Here is an 18,318-nt window from a genome sequence, read left to right as displayed (position 1 = left end):
ATCGACGTGGTAATGGTAAACATCATTCGACAGCCGTCCAATATGTGCCATTCATAATCTTGAACCTTTTGGGTCCAAAGGCCTTCACAGGTCAGCAGGAGTTGAAGTTCAAAGAATAAAAGCCTTACATGAAACCTCCCACAGCTGCTATACAATCAATCTCAGCCTAAACAGTGGTTGTTAAATTGAGTAATAATTGCCACTATGAAAAAGGGCTGAAAAGTCACCTTGACGCCATCTCCCAAGTCAGCAACACAAACACATATCCTCGCAGGCTTTGGGTTTGGAACCATAGAGATATCTATTATATTTCAAGCTCTTGTATTTTCCAACTTATAGAATAACAATCGGGTACATACATGCAGTATTCATGGCAGCGTAATCATTCATATCAGTGAGAAAGATATTGCACGGTAAGGACTTAGTATGTGTTCAAATTAAATTGGATTGGATTTTGATGGAACCTTGAGCATCTTTCCGAGATCACTCGCAGCAGAATGGAGGACAGAATTGAGCAACTGAAGGGCAGCAATCTAAAGAAAATTAGTATTGATGGGAAGAGCTTCACTTTGAAAAAGTCAGCCTGAGTCTCACAGTCTGCTCGGCCACACCACTCCCAACAAGCTTTCGAGTTCCCGGATCGATGCCAATTTTCCCACTGCAATAAACATGGCCTTGGTAAAAAATCGCCTCTGAGTAAAATGGTGAAGAAAAATTGACCCGGTTAATACTGCTCAAGGCAATAATTCAACAAAAAAACTACTAACCAGTTAGTAGGTAAGGTCACAGGGTTTATTACAACAATCGATTGCTGATAGTTATCAGGCAAATGCATACTTTCGGGATGAACAACATATATTGTTTCCTATTGAGTGAATATTTTCAGATCTAACTACGAAAATTCACATTTCCCCTCAGTGGCCTTTTACTTGGCTAAAGATTTTTCCCGGAGTCAAGGTCATGGAATTCTGTTGTGCTACGTAAGAAGCACTGGCGTTAGGGGGTGTAAGATAGTCCATTCCCAGAGACACTTGGTTGTTAGGATCTAAACTTCGACTTGGCGTAACGGGTCACTTAGTTAATGGACCTTTAGCCAATGATTTCTTTCCGACGTATTCTTCCGAGCCACCCTTCCAAGACGGGAAAAAACTGGAAGAATACGAGAGCCGAAAACAATCACCAAGACTTTTCTAACCGCAATGTGTATTTATAAAAAACTGGTTGAAACAACGTGAATCTAGAATGTAGGATCAAATCCAAAAACACCGGGCGAGACTTCCTACTCTTCAAATCAGCCGCACGACGCCCAGCCACAACCAAGGGGATAACATGAGCGTTCCATCTGCTCCAGTCATCGTCATAGGCGGCGGCATTGTTGGTGCCTCAATCGCCTGGCATTTGGCTAAGGAAACGGATGTCATTATCATCACAGAAGCAGCTGGCGGCGTGGCGACCCCCAAGTCATTTTGCTGGCTCAACGCGACTAGTACAACCGAGAAATATTATTATGATTTCCGACGCCGCTCCATGGCACGTTGGGCTGAAATCGGCAAAGAGCTGCCCGACCTCCCGATCTACTGGGGCGGCAGCTTGACCTGCGACACAACTCCCGACGAGCGTGCAAAATTCCAGGAACTTCAACATGCCTGGGGTACAGACATCAAGCGCCTGGGCCAAACCAGCCTTGCTACGCTCGAGCCTGAAATCGACGACGCCGTATTTTCTTCGGTGGAATGGGGCCTTCATGTTCCCGACGAGGGTACTCTGGAAGCACACGTCGCTGCAGCCCAACTAATCGCCAACGCCAAATCCATGGGAGCTAGAGTGCTCACCACGAGTGTCACCGGATTCTTGAAGCATAGAAATGGTCGAATTTCAGGTGTGGTCACGGACTGTGGGGAGGTTCGGGGTAGCCACGTCGTTCTAGCCGCAGGTCTTGGAAGTGTTCCACTGTTGGCAACAGAGAACATCAAGCTCCCACTGAAGAGCAGCGAGGGTCTCCTTGTCAATACTGCACCGACTAAGCAGCGATACCTAAACACTTTGGTCCACTTGCAAGACCTTCACATGCGCCAGACGCTCGATGGGCACATTTGTTTCGGTGCTAGCTTTGCTGGTGGAAAACTCGGCGATGACCCGAAAGCGACAGCAGAGGAGCTTTTCAAACAATTGCAAAAGAGATTTAAGAAGGGAAGTGAGCTCGAATTTGGCAACTACACTGTAGGTGTACGACCTGATCCGGAGGATGGGTATCCCATCCTCGGTTCAACTGGCTTGGATGGGCTTGACGTGGCTGTGATGCACTCTGGGGTAACAAACGCTGCGCTTGTTGGCCAGCTCCTTTCCAAGAAGATTCTACATGGCGTCGAAGATCCGATGCTCGATCGATTTCGGCTTGATCGGTTTAAAAAGAGTTATGCAAGGCTCTAGGCTGCAAGTTTGACGTGTTTTGATTAGCTAGAAGATTTTGTAGTCAGTGATTCATCGGAGTTGCTGCCATGTGTGATTCATACAGCTTTTAATGTACCACACCATTTTCAATACCTCCAATATTGCAGCGCATGGGGGCTATGTTCGTAAAAGCCTCAGGGGTCCATAATCATGTTTACTAGCTTTCCGACTGGAGATGGCCCATCAAGACTTCTATTTACCATGCCGACTGTGTCAGACTATGCATGCTGAAATCTCTGGGGCACTCGCCATCCTCTCTTCGCATGTTTGTCTTCTCACCCCTTAATTTCTCAGGAAGAGGCATCATTCCCTGACAATCAATAATTATCATTCAACCTTTTCCAGTAACTACTCTGTGCTTACTGCGGAACGATGGTTGATTCGCGCTGACTGTCCGAAATTAGTTGGGAAACATTCCAATGATGTGCAGAGTAAGTCAACTTAATACGGCCGACAGATCATTCCTCACGGCTTTGCTCTCCAAAGTTGCCAACCAATTTCTTGGTCGGAATGCCGTAGTCTGAGGATCTTGCATGACAGAAAAAGGGGCTGCCCGAAGCAGCTTTGTCCAAATTTGTTAGGAGAGGACTAGTAATTTTACTATGTAGAAACTACATAGTGGGACAGGCGGTACTATAATGACCTCGGGATGAGTCAGGTCTTGGACAGAACATAGTCATATCATTGTATACGATGTACGGAGCGTGCTACTGGGTGCGTTGTACCACGGCGAGTGACCCGCGTGACTTAGCCAGGTCCTTACTATAGTTACCTTGCCCATTCTACTAGGTTGACAGGCATGATACGCAAAATGAGAGCATTAAGATTGATTGACTTCCATAGGAAACCTTGGAATAGCACATGGGAATATCCTATAAAATAAGTGTAGGCCTACTAGACCAGATCTAGAGAATTCATAATTGCATAGCATGGGACAAACCGCCTCCCTCCAACAGAACAGGCGGACTTGGACTTGTTTTTCAAACAGACTCGATCATGAAATATTTGCGATTTCTTTTTCTTTTCTCTTCTCCCTTTTCTGATTTTAGGAAAGAAAATGAAATAAATCAATGCATCACCCACCTGACCATTTAGGAAATGTAGCTTCCCAGAACAGTCTTGGCCTGGTCATCCAGACGGGAGCCGGCCATCTGCGAAACGCGTCCATTGTGCTTCTTATCCGCCTCCTTCAGGTAAGTACCGACCCAAGCCTTGAGGTCTGCACCGGTCTGGGGCCAGGGGTCCTTGGGCGAGGTGCGGATGGTGTTCAGGGGAGTGAACCCAACACCGAAAGACATCTGATCAATGTCTACCTCGGCGTTGACATCGTCCTTGTGAGTGACGTCGGGGGGAAGTTCGAGGAGCTTCAGCAGTGTGTTGACGGTGAAGCCCCAGCCCTTCTGCGAGTACTTTGTGGCGAAGGCTTCCGAATCGGCAACGATTTTGGTGAGGGAGAGCACGGCTGTCTTGCGGTCCAAGGGCCGGGCCAGCTTCTGAGTATCCTGAAGAATCACGTTGAGATATACGGGGGTGAAGAGACTGTAGCGGTTTTATTAGCACTGTGGGTTTGAAAAAGAAGGAGGATGCAGAGTCAACTCACCCCGGCTGCACCTGCTCGGTGACCTGCATGATAAAGTCGGGGTTATAGCCCTTGTCATCATGGGCAGTCACGAAGTGGTAGAAGCGGACGAAGCGAATGGAGAGAGTCTCGGTCTTGGAGTTTTGCAGACGCTGCATGATAATCTGCATGATGGAGACGAAGTACTGTTGCAAGGCGGTTCTAATTCGGGCCATCAGTTGAAAATTCTCATGAACATGTCAAGGAACAGCGACTTACGGTGGGAAGCTTGCAACAACTGTCTCCAGAAGATCGAAAGCATAACCCTCGTTGGCCTTAGTAGAGACCAGCTTCTGGAAGATACCTAGAATGGGCTCAATTTGGTTTTGCTGGGCAATATATTCAGAGCCACGGGGAATGATGGAACCCAGAAGGCGAACAAGCGCAGGAATGTTTCCCTTCGAATCCCACATGACGGGCATCAGGATGGGCCCAATCAGTTCTTGGTAGTAAGAGGGGAGTGTGGCGGAGGAGTTAGCCTCCAGGAGCGCGGCGAAGAGCTGGAAGACGTAGGGCATGAACTCTGGAGAAATGGATTAGTATGGTCGCCTGAGCGTAATCTAGGAGACTCTTAGCCTACCTTGCACATCGCCCTGTAGAATGCCGGCGAAAGGAGCATAGAAGGCCTGCTCAAGCTTAGCGGGGTCGGCGGGAGCGGCATTCCTGTCGTGTATTAGCAGGTTGGTCGTGGACGAAACAGAGGAACTGCAATCTTACCGGATGAATGCACCCATGGCCTCAAAGAAGTAGTAGTAGAACCGGGGGTTACTGGGGTTTCCGCTGATGATCTGAGTGATAGTAATGAAGCGTTGCAGCACAACATCGGTGAAAGAAACCACGCCTTCGCGGATGACAACCAAAACACGCATCACGCATCGCATCAGGAACTCGTTCTCTTGCACCTTCTCAGGAGCAGGGTCCTTCTGAATCAATGTGAAAATGTGCTCGAGAAGGTCCTTGGCCAAAGGTGTGATCTCAGTGGGAGGGATGATTGGTTGGCCTTGGCCATCGCTGAGGAAGAGAGCCCGCTCCACCGCAATGGCAGCATAGGTGTAGACCACATAGTTGGAGGAGGCCAAGTGCTTGACAAGCACAGGAAGCACACCTTGCCACTGCTCCTTTGTGATGATGCTGCGGAAGGTGTATAGATACTTGATGGCATCAACCTTGAGAATGGGGTGAATTCCATCATCGGCAATCAGGTCTGCAGCAAGGTGTTGCTGGAAGAAATCAGTGATGCTGACGAGGCTGTTGGTTGCGGTGACACCGTGACTGGAGGTTGCCACGCCCTTGGCTGCGATAGCAGAGAAGAGGTAGGTCGCGGTATCCTTAGCCTTCCAGTTCGACGCAGGGTCCTTGGCGTACTCAGCCAGGTAGTGCTCGGAGTACTTGAGAACGACCTTGGTCACAGACTCCTCGAACTTCTCGGCCAGACGGCGCAGGAAGTCAGTTGCAGCTCGGCGTCTAGTCTCACTGTCAGATCCCTCCAAGTCCCGTCGGATGAATTCGATCGGCTCATCCTCGAAGAGCTCCTCGTCGGACTCCCGCAGGCTAACGTTGGGCAAAATAACCTTCTCGATAATCTGGCTCAGCGTTTCCTCGGCCTGGAATGAAGCAGCATGCTCGGGCATGCTGGCAACCGAGGTCAAGAAATGCAAAGCTCTGCTAACAAGAATGTCGTACTTGGTATCTTGGCCGATCGTGGTCAAGAAGCCCCACGAGCTCTGGATGAACTGCCCAACGTGAGGGCCGAAGGCATCCAAGAATTTCTGGACATACAAGGTCAGGACCTCAAAGATACCCGCACGCACGTATTCCAACAGGCCAGCCTCCGTATCGTCATCTGTGTGCAGCAGTTGGTTGTCATATGTAAGGTACTTGAGCAAAATCGTCGCGATGCCGGAAATATTGTCTTCGAACATGGGAGGAAGGTCATGGCAGGATAGATCGTAGAAGAGCTTGACCATCAAGTTGAGTTGGGCAAAAGCTTGTGTCAGGTTCTCCTTGTTAGTCTTATTCTGTTCAATGTAGTTATCGATGGACTAATGGAGAGAAGCTGAAGTTAGCACAGATACTCAACCGATGGTCGCTATATGGAATGGAGCACTGAAGACCTACCTCGAGGAGAGAGAGGAACGGTGTGCCGAACTTCTCCAGAACATGGTTGATCTCCACATACAACTCGTTGGACTGGAAAAGTGGGCGCCACCGCTTGAAGATGGAGTGTGCAACCTGCAAAACACCAATGTTGACGGTAGGGTCGGTGGGAGACAACTTGGAAACGAGGTCCTAGACAAAAAAACAAAACAACCCCATTAGCTTAGTCCAGCCCAGCCCAGCCCAGCCCATGGAACAGACGCCGCAAGCGTTGATATTCACTCACATCCACAAGGGTATCCCATCTCTCCCAGAAATCACTGTCCGCGATCACACTGACGGCCTCACCAAGCTGAGACTGGATTCCCGAAGGCACGGAAATCATCAAAGTGATCAGCTCACGCTTGATGGTCGTAACCTCAGCCTCTGGAAGCTTGTAGTTTCCATCTTCATTGATCCACTCGCGCTTGATAAAATTCTTGAAGCAAAGGGCGCTGGCAAGACGAATATTGTAGGGATGGGAAGCGGAGGCGGTGATCTGGAGGAGTTGTAGCGAAAAGTTCGGCTTCTGTTCTTCCTGACGAAGGGCCTGCTCGGCTAGAATTGATGAAAAAAGACAGTCGGTCAGTCACAGTTTTAGTATCCTAGTATGATTGCATCCACTCACCTTCCTTGTTCCGTCGAGGGTCCAAGCTTGCCTCCAACAGAGCTCCAAGCGCATCCGCCATTTTCACCGAACGTGGGGTATCAACAAAAAGAATAAAAGGGAGTAAGTAGGCAAGAGAAATGGAAGAAGGGAGATAAATTGAGGTACAATGTGTAGAGAAGAACAGGTGGAATCGGGAGAGAAGACTCTTCCAGATGAGGGGTGTGGGAGAAGGTGGGATTGCAAGACAAAAAGTGAGTCCCGGAAATACAAAGAAGAGCTCACCACCGGGCAACCATAACAAATAGAGGGCTCCGATAATCGAGCGGACAGCCCACTTACGCTAGTCCGGATTGGGGATATTAGTGCCTGATCTTTCAGGTTAGGATAATGATTCTTACGAGCGAGCATTTACATTACGGTGAGCCAGTGGTGAACACGGATAGTCTGATATAATGTAATTGTATATTGTATGTGCTATCAAATACATGCACATCATGCATTCAATTCCCCTGTCTAAGATATTTTTTATGGTTCATACGCCTTGTGCCGTTCATGCCAGAAATCAGAAAAAATGGAGGGTACCAAAGTGGGCAAGAAGAAGAAGAAGAAGAAGAAAACTGCCGGTACACCATAAAGCCATGAGCGAAAGATTAGATGACAATGTTGTCAACGCCGTTGGTAAGCTTATCCGCCTCGGTGGCCTGGGAAGCCTGCATGACCTCGTTGAAAACGCCCGCAGCGCTGGAAACGAAACCTAGGAAGGGCTTGCTGGGTGCCAGAACACGAGACAGGTACTCGGGGTGGAACTGAACACCAACGAACCAAGGGTGGTCCTTCAGCTCGACAATCTCCATACGTTCGCCCTGGTCGTCCTTGCCAATGAAGTGGAGGCCACCAGACTGAAGGCGGTCGATGTACTCGGGGTTGATCTCGTAGCGGTGACGGTGACGTTCATCAACCGAGGTGCGGTCAATGCCGTAGAGAGCACGGAGCTTAGACCACTCAGACTTCTCCTGGAAGAGTGTGGGGCGAGAGCCCAGACGCATGGTACCACCCAGGTTGACCTTGTCGATCTCAGGCATGTAAACAACGATGGGGTGGCTGGTGTTTTCATCCAACTCAATCGAGTTGGCTCCCTCAAACTGGCAGACATGACGAGCGTACTCGATGACCGCAATTTGCATACCAAGGCAGATTCCCAGATAGGGGACCTTCTTAGTACGCGCCCACTCAGCGGCGAGGATCATTCCCTCGGTACCGCGAGTACCAAAGCCACCAGGAACTAGGATACCGTCGGCAGTGGCAACGTCGTGCCAAGCCTTGTGGTACTCTTGGGGGTGAATATCCCGGGAAGTGTGCTCCAGGTGTGAAGCATCAACCCAGATGATGTTGAGCTTTCTGCGAGCCGCCATGGACGCATGCTCTAGGGACTTGATGACGGAAAGATAGGCATCATGAAGGCTGACATATTTGCCAACCAGGGCAATGTTGACAGTGTCAAATGTGTGCTCCTGCGCAGTAGTAAGAACCTTCCACTTCTTCCAAGTGGCCTGACCCTGAACATATAGCTCCTGTGGGATCTTCACAGTTTGCTGAAGCTTGAGGATATCGCCAAGAACGCGCAGGTAGCCCTGTTGTTCTAGGAGGAGAGGCACATGGTAAGTGGAGCTGACGTTGTGAACGCCAATGACATGCTCCGAGGATTCAACCTGACAGAACATGGCAATCTTTTCGATGGTGGCGCGATCCAGAGGCTTCTCGCAACGACAAGCAATGAGATCAGGGCTCAGACCGGCAGAGCGCGCGTCACGAATAGCCTGTTGGGTAGGCTTGGTCTTGAGCTCACTGCCAATGACAGGAACAAGACTGACGTGAATCTGGAGGAAGTTATCCTTGCCAGCGCGACGACGCAGCTGACGAAGAGCCTCAACGAAGGGAGCACTCTCAATGTCACCGAGGGTACCGCCCAGCTCGATGACACAGACGTCTGGCTGCTCGTTGGTGCCGTCCGCAGGAGTCCTAGCGACACGCTCGATCCAGTCCTGGATAGCATCGGTCAGGTGAGGAACAATTTGGACGGTACGGCCCAGGTAGTCTCCCCGACGCTCCTTCTCAATCACGTGCTTATAGACCTTGCCGGTGGTGATGTTGTTATCCCTTCCGAGGGTGACACCTAGGTAACGTTCATAGTTACCCAGATCAAGATCAGCCTCTCCACCATCGTTGAGCACGAAAACCTCTCCGTGCTCGGTGGGGGCCATAGTGCCTGCATCGACATTCATGTAGGGATCGATCTTGATAGAGGTGACGCGGGCACCCATGGTCTTGAGCAGCAGACCCGTACTCGAGGCTGTGAGGTGTTAAAACAAGAGCAAATCATTTGTTTCATGGTGGAGTAATACCGATAACGCCCTTTCCGATGCCGCTGATGACACCTATAATGGATATTCGTTAGCAATTGAATCTTTTTTTTTTTTTTTTGGTTGACCGAAGTCTTGAAAAAAAGCAAAGAAAAAAGAAAAAAACTTACCTCCCGAAACCAGAACGTACTTCATGGTGAAGAGATTGAACACAAATATCAGTGAAAGAGAAAGACAAAAAAGAGTGAATTACTGAGAAATCGAGACCCCGATAGACGAAATGTAAATGTAGGGTGCCTGTCTCAGCTACTGCCGAGGGGGAAGAAGGTAAAAACCCGCGGCAGGCGTTGGCCGCGAAACTCTTCGGCCCTGACCGCCCCCCACCTCTGAAGTTTTTCTGCCCCGACCCACATGACGCCCTCTCGAGTCACCTGACTTGGACAACTCATGTCCGCCAACGAGTTGGTCCCTGCAACACCCATGCTTCTCTAACGCCTCGTGTCTGCGTTCCCACCATTCGTTCCGTCAGACCGTCGACCGCTCCGAATTGCTATATATCCATTCCTCGCTTCATCCCGATCTTCGACATACCACCTTACCCCATTGTTGATCCACAGGGGTCCCCGCTTGAATATCGTTTCCTGAACCGTACTTTTGTCACAACTCGCGGGGGCATCGTATGTGGCTCTGAATGTACTGTGAACTTGCATAGGAGCTGCCCTTGCGGTAATTAGCTCTGGCTAGCTTATTATATCCAGGTAAGAAGTCTCAAGGCGCTTGTGAAGTGACGAGGTTCCACCCGATCTGAGCTCTCCTGTTCGTTCTTTCCCCGGACTTGGGGGTTGTATTATACAAATACGAGTATCACCGCATAGACTAACTCATCTGTGCAGTACGAACGGGAAAGGAACATATATTACTATCCTCATTACTCGAATCAGAGTCCCAAATTGCCGGCGATTAGGCGGATGTCTTCCGACGATGTTCCACCCGCACCACAACACAAACCCTCTTCCACAAGCTTCGCGGATGTTTTCAAGACGCTAGGCGTTGGTCGCCCAAAATCACATTCTCCAGTATCCTTCCAGGAAAGCAGCAGTGACTCTTTGTCTCACACAACTGAAAGCCGGGGATCGCACCGCCACATTCTCGGAATCGACCCAATGCACCGCGCAAGTATCGTCTCAAGCTCTTCGGACACCCCGAGTGGTGGCCCGGACTTTGAGGCTGCGGTGCGGAATCTGTCACAGAAACAGAGCTTGTCTCAAGCCATTGAAGAAGCAGAGAATGTATCGAAATCCCTTCCGTGGTTCAGTCCCGAGCAGTCCATAGTTCTCTGGGAGGCAGCTGAACATCTCCTACATCATGAAGACTCCATGGATGCTCAAAGGAGCGGGGCCAAATTACTGCAGGCGATATCCGCCAGGCAGGATCTAACACCAACTGCTAGGCGAATCATTTTCGAGGCAATCTCTTGCCCAACGGAACCAGAAGTGATTCCTTCACGAGTGCAGTCATTGATCTCCTTATCGGACCACGGAAGGAAGCTTGAGTTTGCCAATACTCCCATTCTTCATATCGTTTCATCATGGATCAACTCGCTCTATGGGCTTATTGCATCAGCTCGGGCGAAAGCGAAAAAAGGAAAGGGCGTCAAAATAAATGTACTCGACCACGACGAAGCCATCCTTGCGGATCTTTTTCAATTTGCAATCGACTTGATCACCTTGCAACGCAAGCCATCTACAGAAGAGGAAATTGCAGGTCTTCTTCATGAAACCATCACCATCTGCCGAAAGACAAGCATGGCTGTAGACATCAAAAATTCGCTCGCCGTATTCGATGCAGTTGTGATGAATTCGGATGTGCCCGACGCCAGCTTTCTTGATCTCCTCGAAGTCCTCTGCAGCATCCATGCCTCTGTGAAGCCACTATCTGGCCCGACTTCGCGAACAGTACGGAGTCTCGCCAAATCCCGAAGACAGACTGAGATGGTCAACATGCTGCATACCTTTTTGAAAGATTCATGCTCCGAAGAGCAAAATCGGAACTTGACTGTCCTTCGGGGTGCAATCATGGTTTTCTGTGATCTCGTGTGTGCATTTGGTCAGGCTGGGATGCCGGAAATTCCTTTCGATCAACTGATCGACTCACTTGCAGCTATTGCCCAGAAAAACGATGGCAAAGTGGATTCGGATATTTTGGACCTGTGTTTGAACATTCTAGAAGGGTCCTTTGTTCACGATGCGCTGGAACAAGACTGGACCAACTTCATCAACCTCATTGTACTCTGCTCGAGAAGGGTCTTTGAAGAACACGAAGATTCACCTGTTTCCCCAGCCAGCCCACAGCCAGGTCTTGTGAAATCTGGACACGATGAATCCAAGTCGAATATCCTTGCCAATATGATCCGAATTGCGTCTGCTCTAGAAGTTCTCTGGGAACAGCTCAATGGGGATCAAAAGCAGCAAGCCGTTCGTTTCTTGGCCAAAGGATACCAGCACATTGAGCCTTCCCAGGCTGAGCTAATCATCAACATGATAAGAAAGGATGCCCTTTGCCATCCTTCAGATGACCCAGCATGGGCCCAGCATTGCCAAGAGCTGATTGGACGTTTTATTCAGTCTCGAACCCAGTCATCCGATATTCGTATACTGGCTCTCGATACATTGAAAGAAGCCCTTGCCGATAACGAAAGGTTGCTATTCTCAGACAAGCATGGCCTCTTAGATCTTATTCTTCAAGATTTCTCTGCAGAGACCGACCTCTTGTTTATGGAATCCCTGATTTCCTTCATCACGGAACCGGCTGTCCACTCTAGCAATGATGATGTCTTCAGACGTCTCGTTGAAACCATTTCCGCACCAATGAAGAACGATGCCCCGAAAGATGAGCCTCATCAAGCTGCACCCATGTATCCTTCACCTCGTCGAACCTCCGCTGCATCTGGAAGCGTTCTAGAGCTTACATTGGCGAATGTGTGTGCTGTTGGCCTGGTCAAAATGATGTTGCGAACGTTGAACTCTTCTGCTACAAAGTCTGTCATTATTTTCGAGGCTTTGTTGCAGATAGCTCAATCTTCCGACAGGCCAACAGACTCGCGACTCACAGTGCTGAAGCTGCTGTTCCGCTTGCGGTGTGATTCGGCAGGGTCTGTGACTGTGGTCTCGACGTCAGAAAACGACTTCCTGATGAATGTCCTGGGTCGCAATGTCGATGTGGGTTCCAAGTCCAACGAAAGCCCTCCCCGAGATGTTCCTCAACATGAAAACCTCCCGCCCTCCATTGGCAAACTCCCGGGCAAAGATCTTCCCGCGCCCAGTCCATCCAAGTCCCTTCCTGGACGTGGCTCAATCTCTGCCGCCCGAGCATCCAAGCTGACGCCCCCGGTTTGGACGTACGCCCAGCCACAAGTCTTGCCAGAACAGCCGCCTGGGGAGTCGAGTCATGTTGTCTTTGCTTATGGACAAAGTGATGCACAGAGTCCATCGAGTGACACTTTTGCATCGACGGGCATATTGAAAGTGAACATGTGGCTTGAAATTGTGATTTCGCTTCTCCAGCGGGAGACCGATTGGGATATTTACAGCTATGTCCTCACACATCTCGGCCCTCAGCTGGGAAACAAAGACTTTTTCACCAACTCTATTCCGCAAATCAAGCTCCTACGAAGCATTCTATGCGACCAAGTCAAGAACGAAACTTTCCACGAGCCCCCTGGGCTTACTGGTTTGAAGAAAAGCGACGTGGCCGCTTGTATTTTCGATGCGCTTTGCATGCTGGTCAGCTATCATGAATATTTTGCGAAAAGCGAAGAAGATGACCTTGTTCGGGCATTCATGCTGGGAATCATCGGCTCCTGGGGTGCAACATCTCGTGGTTGTATCCAGGCACTTTCTTTGTGCTGTCACGAAATTCCACTCTCTGTGACTAAATCGCTTACAATCATTCTTGACAAGATGTCGAAGGTGATCACGATGTCGAATATCGCTGTCCATATCCTGGAGTTCTTGGCCCTCCTCGCACGACTTCCTGATGTGTATGTCAATTTGCGCGAAGAAGAGATCCGCACTGTCTTCGGTATCTGCATTCGATTTCTGCAGACCTCCAGGGAACAAGAACTTCGTTCCAAAGCGTCAGAATCTCCCGTTGTCCGAGCCACCGTTCCACCACAGTCGCGGCTCAGTGCTGGCTCTCGTGAAATTGCTTCCGGTGCGGCTGAGGCCATGGAATCGACCTCTCAGGATGCAATGTCAAAATATGTTATGACGCTGACTTACCATGTTATGATATTTTGGTTCTTGTCTCTGAAACTGCAGGATCGGCCAAAACACGTGAACTGGATTACCAGCCGACTTATCTTCCCTGATGAGCACGGGAAGGAGGTGGTTGAAGAACCAAGCCAGGTCTTCATTGATTTGATGCAGCGAGTTGCATTCTCGGATTTGGGCGAGACGATTCCATTTGAAAATTTCCCTCCCACCCCCGAAGATGGCCCCGTTTCAAAGAAGTCCTGGGTTCTGGGCATGAGTATCGTTACTATTGAAACAGCGGGAGTGTCCGGGTTGACGCAAATCACCAAACGACAGGCATCTGGTACAACCTATTCCGTCTACCAGCAACGGACAGCACCAGTTCTTCCGCATCAAGTGCCCCCAACTCCTGATGCCCATGTCCACCCCTCGGATGCAATGCGCACAGCTGTTCTTCCTAGTCACATCATGCTCCAAATGACGACTACTGCCTTCCCAACTCCTACAGTCATGCAGCCGATTCCCGTTCCTGAAGACGATATCACCCGACGGGCCATTGGCAGTTTTGATCGCACCGACATTGTGGATGGACATCGAATCGGTGTCGTTTACATTGACAACCACCAGACCAAAGAAGCCGAGATTCTGGCTAACTCCGGTGGTTCTGCAGATTATGAACACTTCTTGTCTGAGCTGGGAACCAAGGTCTCCCTCCGGAATCCCCAGTTCAACACCCAGGGATTGTACGCCGATACCGATGGAGAGTCAACTTACGCATGGCGTGACCGTGTGACTGAAATTGTTTATCACGTTGCGACAATGATGCCCACTGACTTCGATCACGATCCCCAGTGCATCAACAAAAAGCGCAACATTGGCAATAACTTCGTCACTATCGTATTCAACCGGTCCAATCTCCCATTCAACTTCGATACTATCCCGTCAGAGTTCAACTTTATCAATATTGTCATCACCCCATCCAGCCACATTGCATATGATGAGTCTGGAGCTCCCAAGGGGAGACGGACCCAGAGAAGCAGTATTACCATGTTAGGGTCATGAGTAAACCAGGATTCCCTGAAGTCTCACCTGCGGCCACGCCGAAGATTATCTCTGGCAAGAATCTGGCGTCCTTCGTTCGGATTCTTGCTCTTAATGCCTCCGTCTTCTCCCTCGTCTGGAACCATCAAGGCGGCGAGCACATGTCCTCTTGGCGCACTCGTCTCCGCGAAATAAAGAAAGTCCGCGAACGCGCATTGGCCGCGCAGGCGCAGAGTGCCGAGGCCGCTGAAGGCGCATACCCCGGCCAGCGCCGCAATACCAAGGCCAACATCTTCTCCGAGGAGTTGCCAACCCGAAGCGCACCGGCTAAGACAGACTCTGAGTCCGAATGGACAGCAGCTTCTGAGACGAACGTCCTCCAAAATTTGGATTTCGCCCGCTGGGGCCGCTAGCTGTCTCCGCATGACAACTGGCGATGAATCCACACAAGGAGGTGGTGATCTATTCCAATCATCGATCCCTCGCCCTCCCCACTCTACCTCCCCCTCCTTCCTCTACAAACCATCCTTCCCCATTGACTGGATGCCAAACCTAAAACACGACATTACACACGACTATCCCTTTCAAATGAACGACCAAAAACCCCATACGATTTCATGTACATCATCTTGCTCTTTTTTGTAATGCACACAGCATTTGTGAATACCCCCAATCGCCCCAAAAAGTTTTGTGCTTTTCATGCCTGTTCAGCCTTGAATCCTCGGTGGGAAGGAAACCCACAGTCTTGGATCTACTTTACTTTACTTTTTCCAAAAATAACTCGCAATGACAATGTCCTATGTACGATGAATCAATGATTCCCTCTCCTCTTTGGCGTAAGCGTATATTTTCTATATTTATTTACGTGCAGGATATGGCAATGGTGGTAATTCCTTTCTAGCATTATCGACGAATAGTCTTAGAGTCAAATACACGACAATTAGGGCTTTCTTTATTATTAATCATTCCACTGTCAATGCACTCCATCAGGATGACGACATGATCGTGCGACGCGAACCGTCCGTCCGAGCCGCGGGGCTTGCAGGAGGACCGAGTCACTTCAGCTCACCCCCACCTGGGCATCCTTCTTCTCTCTCTAACAACTATTCTCACTCCCATCAACTCGTCTATAATTACTCATACACAACCACTTTCACACAATGCCAGTCGTGGAAATTAAGAGGTGAGCATTTCACTCCAGCTTGAACCCAAAACCAGTACACTCGTAACAGCCATACTAGCATGGCCGACTTCAAGGAGAAGATCGCCAACTCGCAGGACCTCGTCGTCCTGGACTGCTGGGCCCCATGGTGTGGCCCATGCCGCGCCATATCCCCAAAGATTGATCAATACAGCGAGGTTTACTCGCAGGCAAAGTTCTACAAGGTCGATGTCGACGAAGTTCCCGATCTTGCTCAAGAGCTCGGAATCCGCGCTATGCCTACCATCGTTTACTTCAACAAGGGCGAGAAGTTCAGTGAGGTTGTTGGGGCTGACCCCCGTGCCATTGAGGAGGGTGTCAAGAGTCTGATTGCTTAGCCTGGCAATCAATGCGAGAAATATCCCGGAGGGCGGGAACTATGGCTGCGGTTTATGCTCTTTATGATTGATGATTATGGACGAGGAGAGCTATTGCACGATGCTTTCCCATAAGACCAGCTATGCCCTTACGGTGCTATCCACTATATAGACTATATTTGATAGTTCTATCCCGACGGCGCGTCTGGGTCTGGATTATTCCCCCAGATCCGCGTCGTGATACCGCGAACAGAACCTTCCTCGCCTGTAGGCTCTAAAGCGAGTACCGTTATCTTGTTCCCCCTCTCTTTCAGATAGCATGCAGGGAGGTACAGCGTTTGCTGAGGTCCAATCGTCCAGTAACGCCCGAGGTTCACTGCGTTCACCCAGACGACCCCCTTGGTCCAACCAGGGAATTCGAGGAATGTATCGCCAACCTTATTCACATCGAAGGTGCCTTCAAAGAATACTGGACCTGATTCCTTTGAGATCTGAACGTTGCTGGAAGTCGAGTCTGGAGGCGACGGCAGTGGAAGAGGGTAGATCTGCCAGTTGGACAGCACATTGTCGCCCAGGGTAACGCTGCCCACGATGCCCTTACGTTGTTCAACAATACGTTCTCCATAGTTGACACGGCCCATGTTTTCGACTAGAAGGTCTAGGACATCGTTCTTCTTAAGACTCACTTCAACCGTGTTTGGCGTCACATATAGACTATCGATCACGCCAATTCGCCGACCGTTCACATAAATGAGAATTCGGTCTCTGGGGTAGTCTCCGACGTTGATATTGCCCTTGATAGCGGAGGTAGCCACATGTCGATAGAGAATGAATCCGACAGCCTGACCAATAGCTTCCATATTAATGGGAGACTTCTTTAAAACGGGATCGGGTAAAGAATCGAACAGCTTGCTGCTGGGACGGAGCTTGATGTCCGGAATCTCAATCAAAGGCTCCTCGTCGATGACATCGGGAATAGTATCCTCTCCAACATGTGAAGCAATCGTTTGTCGAATAGCGCGATAAATTTCGTTTGTTCGACCACTTTCGTCAATTGGGGCACCATAATCGTAGCTTGTAGTGATAGGTTCCAAAGCATCTCCCCAATCTGCTCCGTTTTGGAATCCCCAGTTTGTTCCACCGTGCACCATATAGATGCTGAAAGAGGCATTTTGCTGCAAAATCCAATCAAGATCGGACTGAACGGCTTGGATACTTTTCGTATTCCCCGCATCCGTCTGGTGGGTGTTGTTGCTAGCCCATTGATCGAGCCAAGTCACGTAGTACTCACCATCAAGTTGCGGCCCCAAGCTGCTGGGATCAGTCACATACTTATCACGAGCAGTAAATCCAGTCTTTGGATCTCCATCAGTTTCCGCCAATACTCCAGAGATCTGTCCGCCATTGATCATAGACTCTTCGCCCCCATCATTCGTGTACAGGTGCACATTCTTGCCAAATGTAGCCTTGAGCATATCGCGCATTGCACCAATATACACATGATTATCTCCGTATGAACCATATTCATTCTCAACCTGAACCATCAAGATCGGTCCTCCGTTCGTTATGAGAAGTGGTTTCAAACTCTTCGCCAGATTCTGGAGATACGACTTTGTCGCGGAGAGGAAGGGCTTATTATTCGTGCGAACAACCATGCCGGGTACTTCACTCAGCCAAAACGGGAATCCGCCCCATTCATGTTCGCCACAGATATATGGTCCGGGCCGAAGCACCACATTCAACCCATGATCCTGTGCAGTTTTGAAATACTTCGCGATATCATTGTTTCCGCTTGTTTCCCAAGTCCCCTGGACAGGTTCGAGCTGGTCCCAAAATACATAGGAGAAGATCGTGTTCAATCCCATAGCTCGTGCCTTTGCGAGCCGATCACTCCACAATTCGTGCGGAATCCGTTGCGGATCCATCTGACCGCCGATTATCTGGAAGGGTTTGCCATGGAGGAGGAAGGTTTCGTTGGTATAGCTAAAGGGTTCGACGTTGGCAGTCCATCCCGATGCAATGAGGCCGAAGGCGAGAAACGCCTTCTTTAAAAGCATTATGAATGCCCGCTTGAGATGTCGGTTTTATTTTCATCATTCCTTTACTGGAAATGGTCGTGTTGTTTTATAGTCTTGATGGCGTCCTTCGCACGGGCCCTTCGCTAAGGCTTAACTGTTGCGACGTTCAATGCAGATCTTTGATTATATTAGATCTTTACAACGTGAATAAATATGTTCGAGGCCTTTGGTTGGTGCATCTTGTTGTGCCTGGTACTCCAGCGTTACTCGACGATGCTAACCCCGCACGCGGGAAACTCAATTGTTCGATGCT

At 49.6% G+C, this 18,318-nt stretch overlaps 6 protein-coding genes across 6 annotated transcripts; 3 read left to right on the top strand and 3 right to left on the bottom strand.

Annotated features, from left to right (window-relative positions):
• Positions 1-1,329: 1,329 nt before the first annotated feature.
• N7481_007398 (NAD(P)/FAD-dependent oxidoreductase) lies at positions 1,330-2,430 on the top strand (the record flags this gene model as incomplete). The annotated part of the gene is made up of 1 exon (XM_057266617.1): positions 1,330-2,430. The coding sequence occupies one exon, from the start codon at positions 1,330-1,332 to the stop codon at positions 2,428-2,430; it is 1,101 nt and encodes a 366-aa protein (XP_057120818.1).
• A 1,112-nt stretch (positions 2,431-3,542) lies between these two features.
• On the bottom strand, positions 3,543-6,894 carry N7481_007397 (uncharacterized protein; the record flags this gene model as incomplete). Its single annotated transcript, XM_057266616.1, has 8 exons — positions 3,543-3,990; positions 4,052-4,231; positions 4,289-4,592; positions 4,650-4,732; positions 4,787-6,111; positions 6,188-6,358; positions 6,453-6,763; positions 6,834-6,894. 8 exons carry the CDS (start codon positions 6,892-6,894, stop codon positions 3,543-3,545), a joined length of 2,883 nt encoding a protein of 960 aa, XP_057120817.1.
• Positions 6,895-7,465: 571 nt separating this feature from the next.
• Positions 7,466-9,370, bottom strand: N7481_007396 (putative CTP synthase; the record flags this gene model as incomplete). Its single annotated transcript, XM_057266615.1, has 3 exons — positions 7,466-9,165; positions 9,218-9,250; positions 9,346-9,370. 3 exons carry the CDS (start codon positions 9,368-9,370, stop codon positions 7,466-7,468), a joined length of 1,758 nt encoding a protein of 585 aa, XP_057120816.1.
• Positions 9,371-10,143: 773 nt separating this feature from the next.
• N7481_007395 (putative GTPase activating protein (Tsc2)) lies at positions 10,144-14,882 on the top strand (the record flags this gene model as incomplete). The annotated part of the gene is made up of 2 exons (XM_057266614.1): positions 10,144-14,429; positions 14,483-14,882. 2 exons carry the CDS (start codon positions 10,144-10,146, stop codon positions 14,880-14,882), a joined length of 4,686 nt encoding a protein of 1,561 aa, XP_057120815.1.
• Positions 14,883-15,629: 747 nt separating this feature from the next.
• N7481_007394 (thioredoxin family protein) lies at positions 15,630-16,008 on the top strand (the record flags this gene model as incomplete). Its single annotated transcript, XM_057266613.1, has 2 exons — positions 15,630-15,652; positions 15,711-16,008. 2 exons carry the CDS (start codon positions 15,630-15,632, stop codon positions 16,006-16,008), a joined length of 321 nt encoding a protein of 106 aa, XP_057120814.1.
• A 167-nt stretch (positions 16,009-16,175) lies between these two features.
• On the bottom strand, positions 16,176-18,044 carry N7481_007393 (uncharacterized protein; the record flags this gene model as incomplete). The annotated part of the gene is made up of 1 exon (XM_057266612.1): positions 16,176-18,044. One exon carries the CDS (start codon positions 18,042-18,044, stop codon positions 16,176-16,178), a length of 1,869 nt encoding a protein of 622 aa, XP_057120813.1.
• Positions 18,045-18,318: the final 274 nt, after the last annotated feature.

This window comes from Penicillium waksmanii (genome assembly GCF_028829765.1).
Source record: "Penicillium waksmanii strain IBT 27052 chromosome Unknown utg000007l:1.0-4314555.0:1.0-4317578.0, whole genome shotgun sequence".
In the NCBI taxonomy this organism is placed as follows: domain Eukaryota; kingdom Fungi; phylum Ascomycota; class Eurotiomycetes; order Eurotiales; family Aspergillaceae; genus Penicillium; species Penicillium waksmanii.
This window is presented reverse-complemented; position numbering and strand designations above follow the sequence as displayed.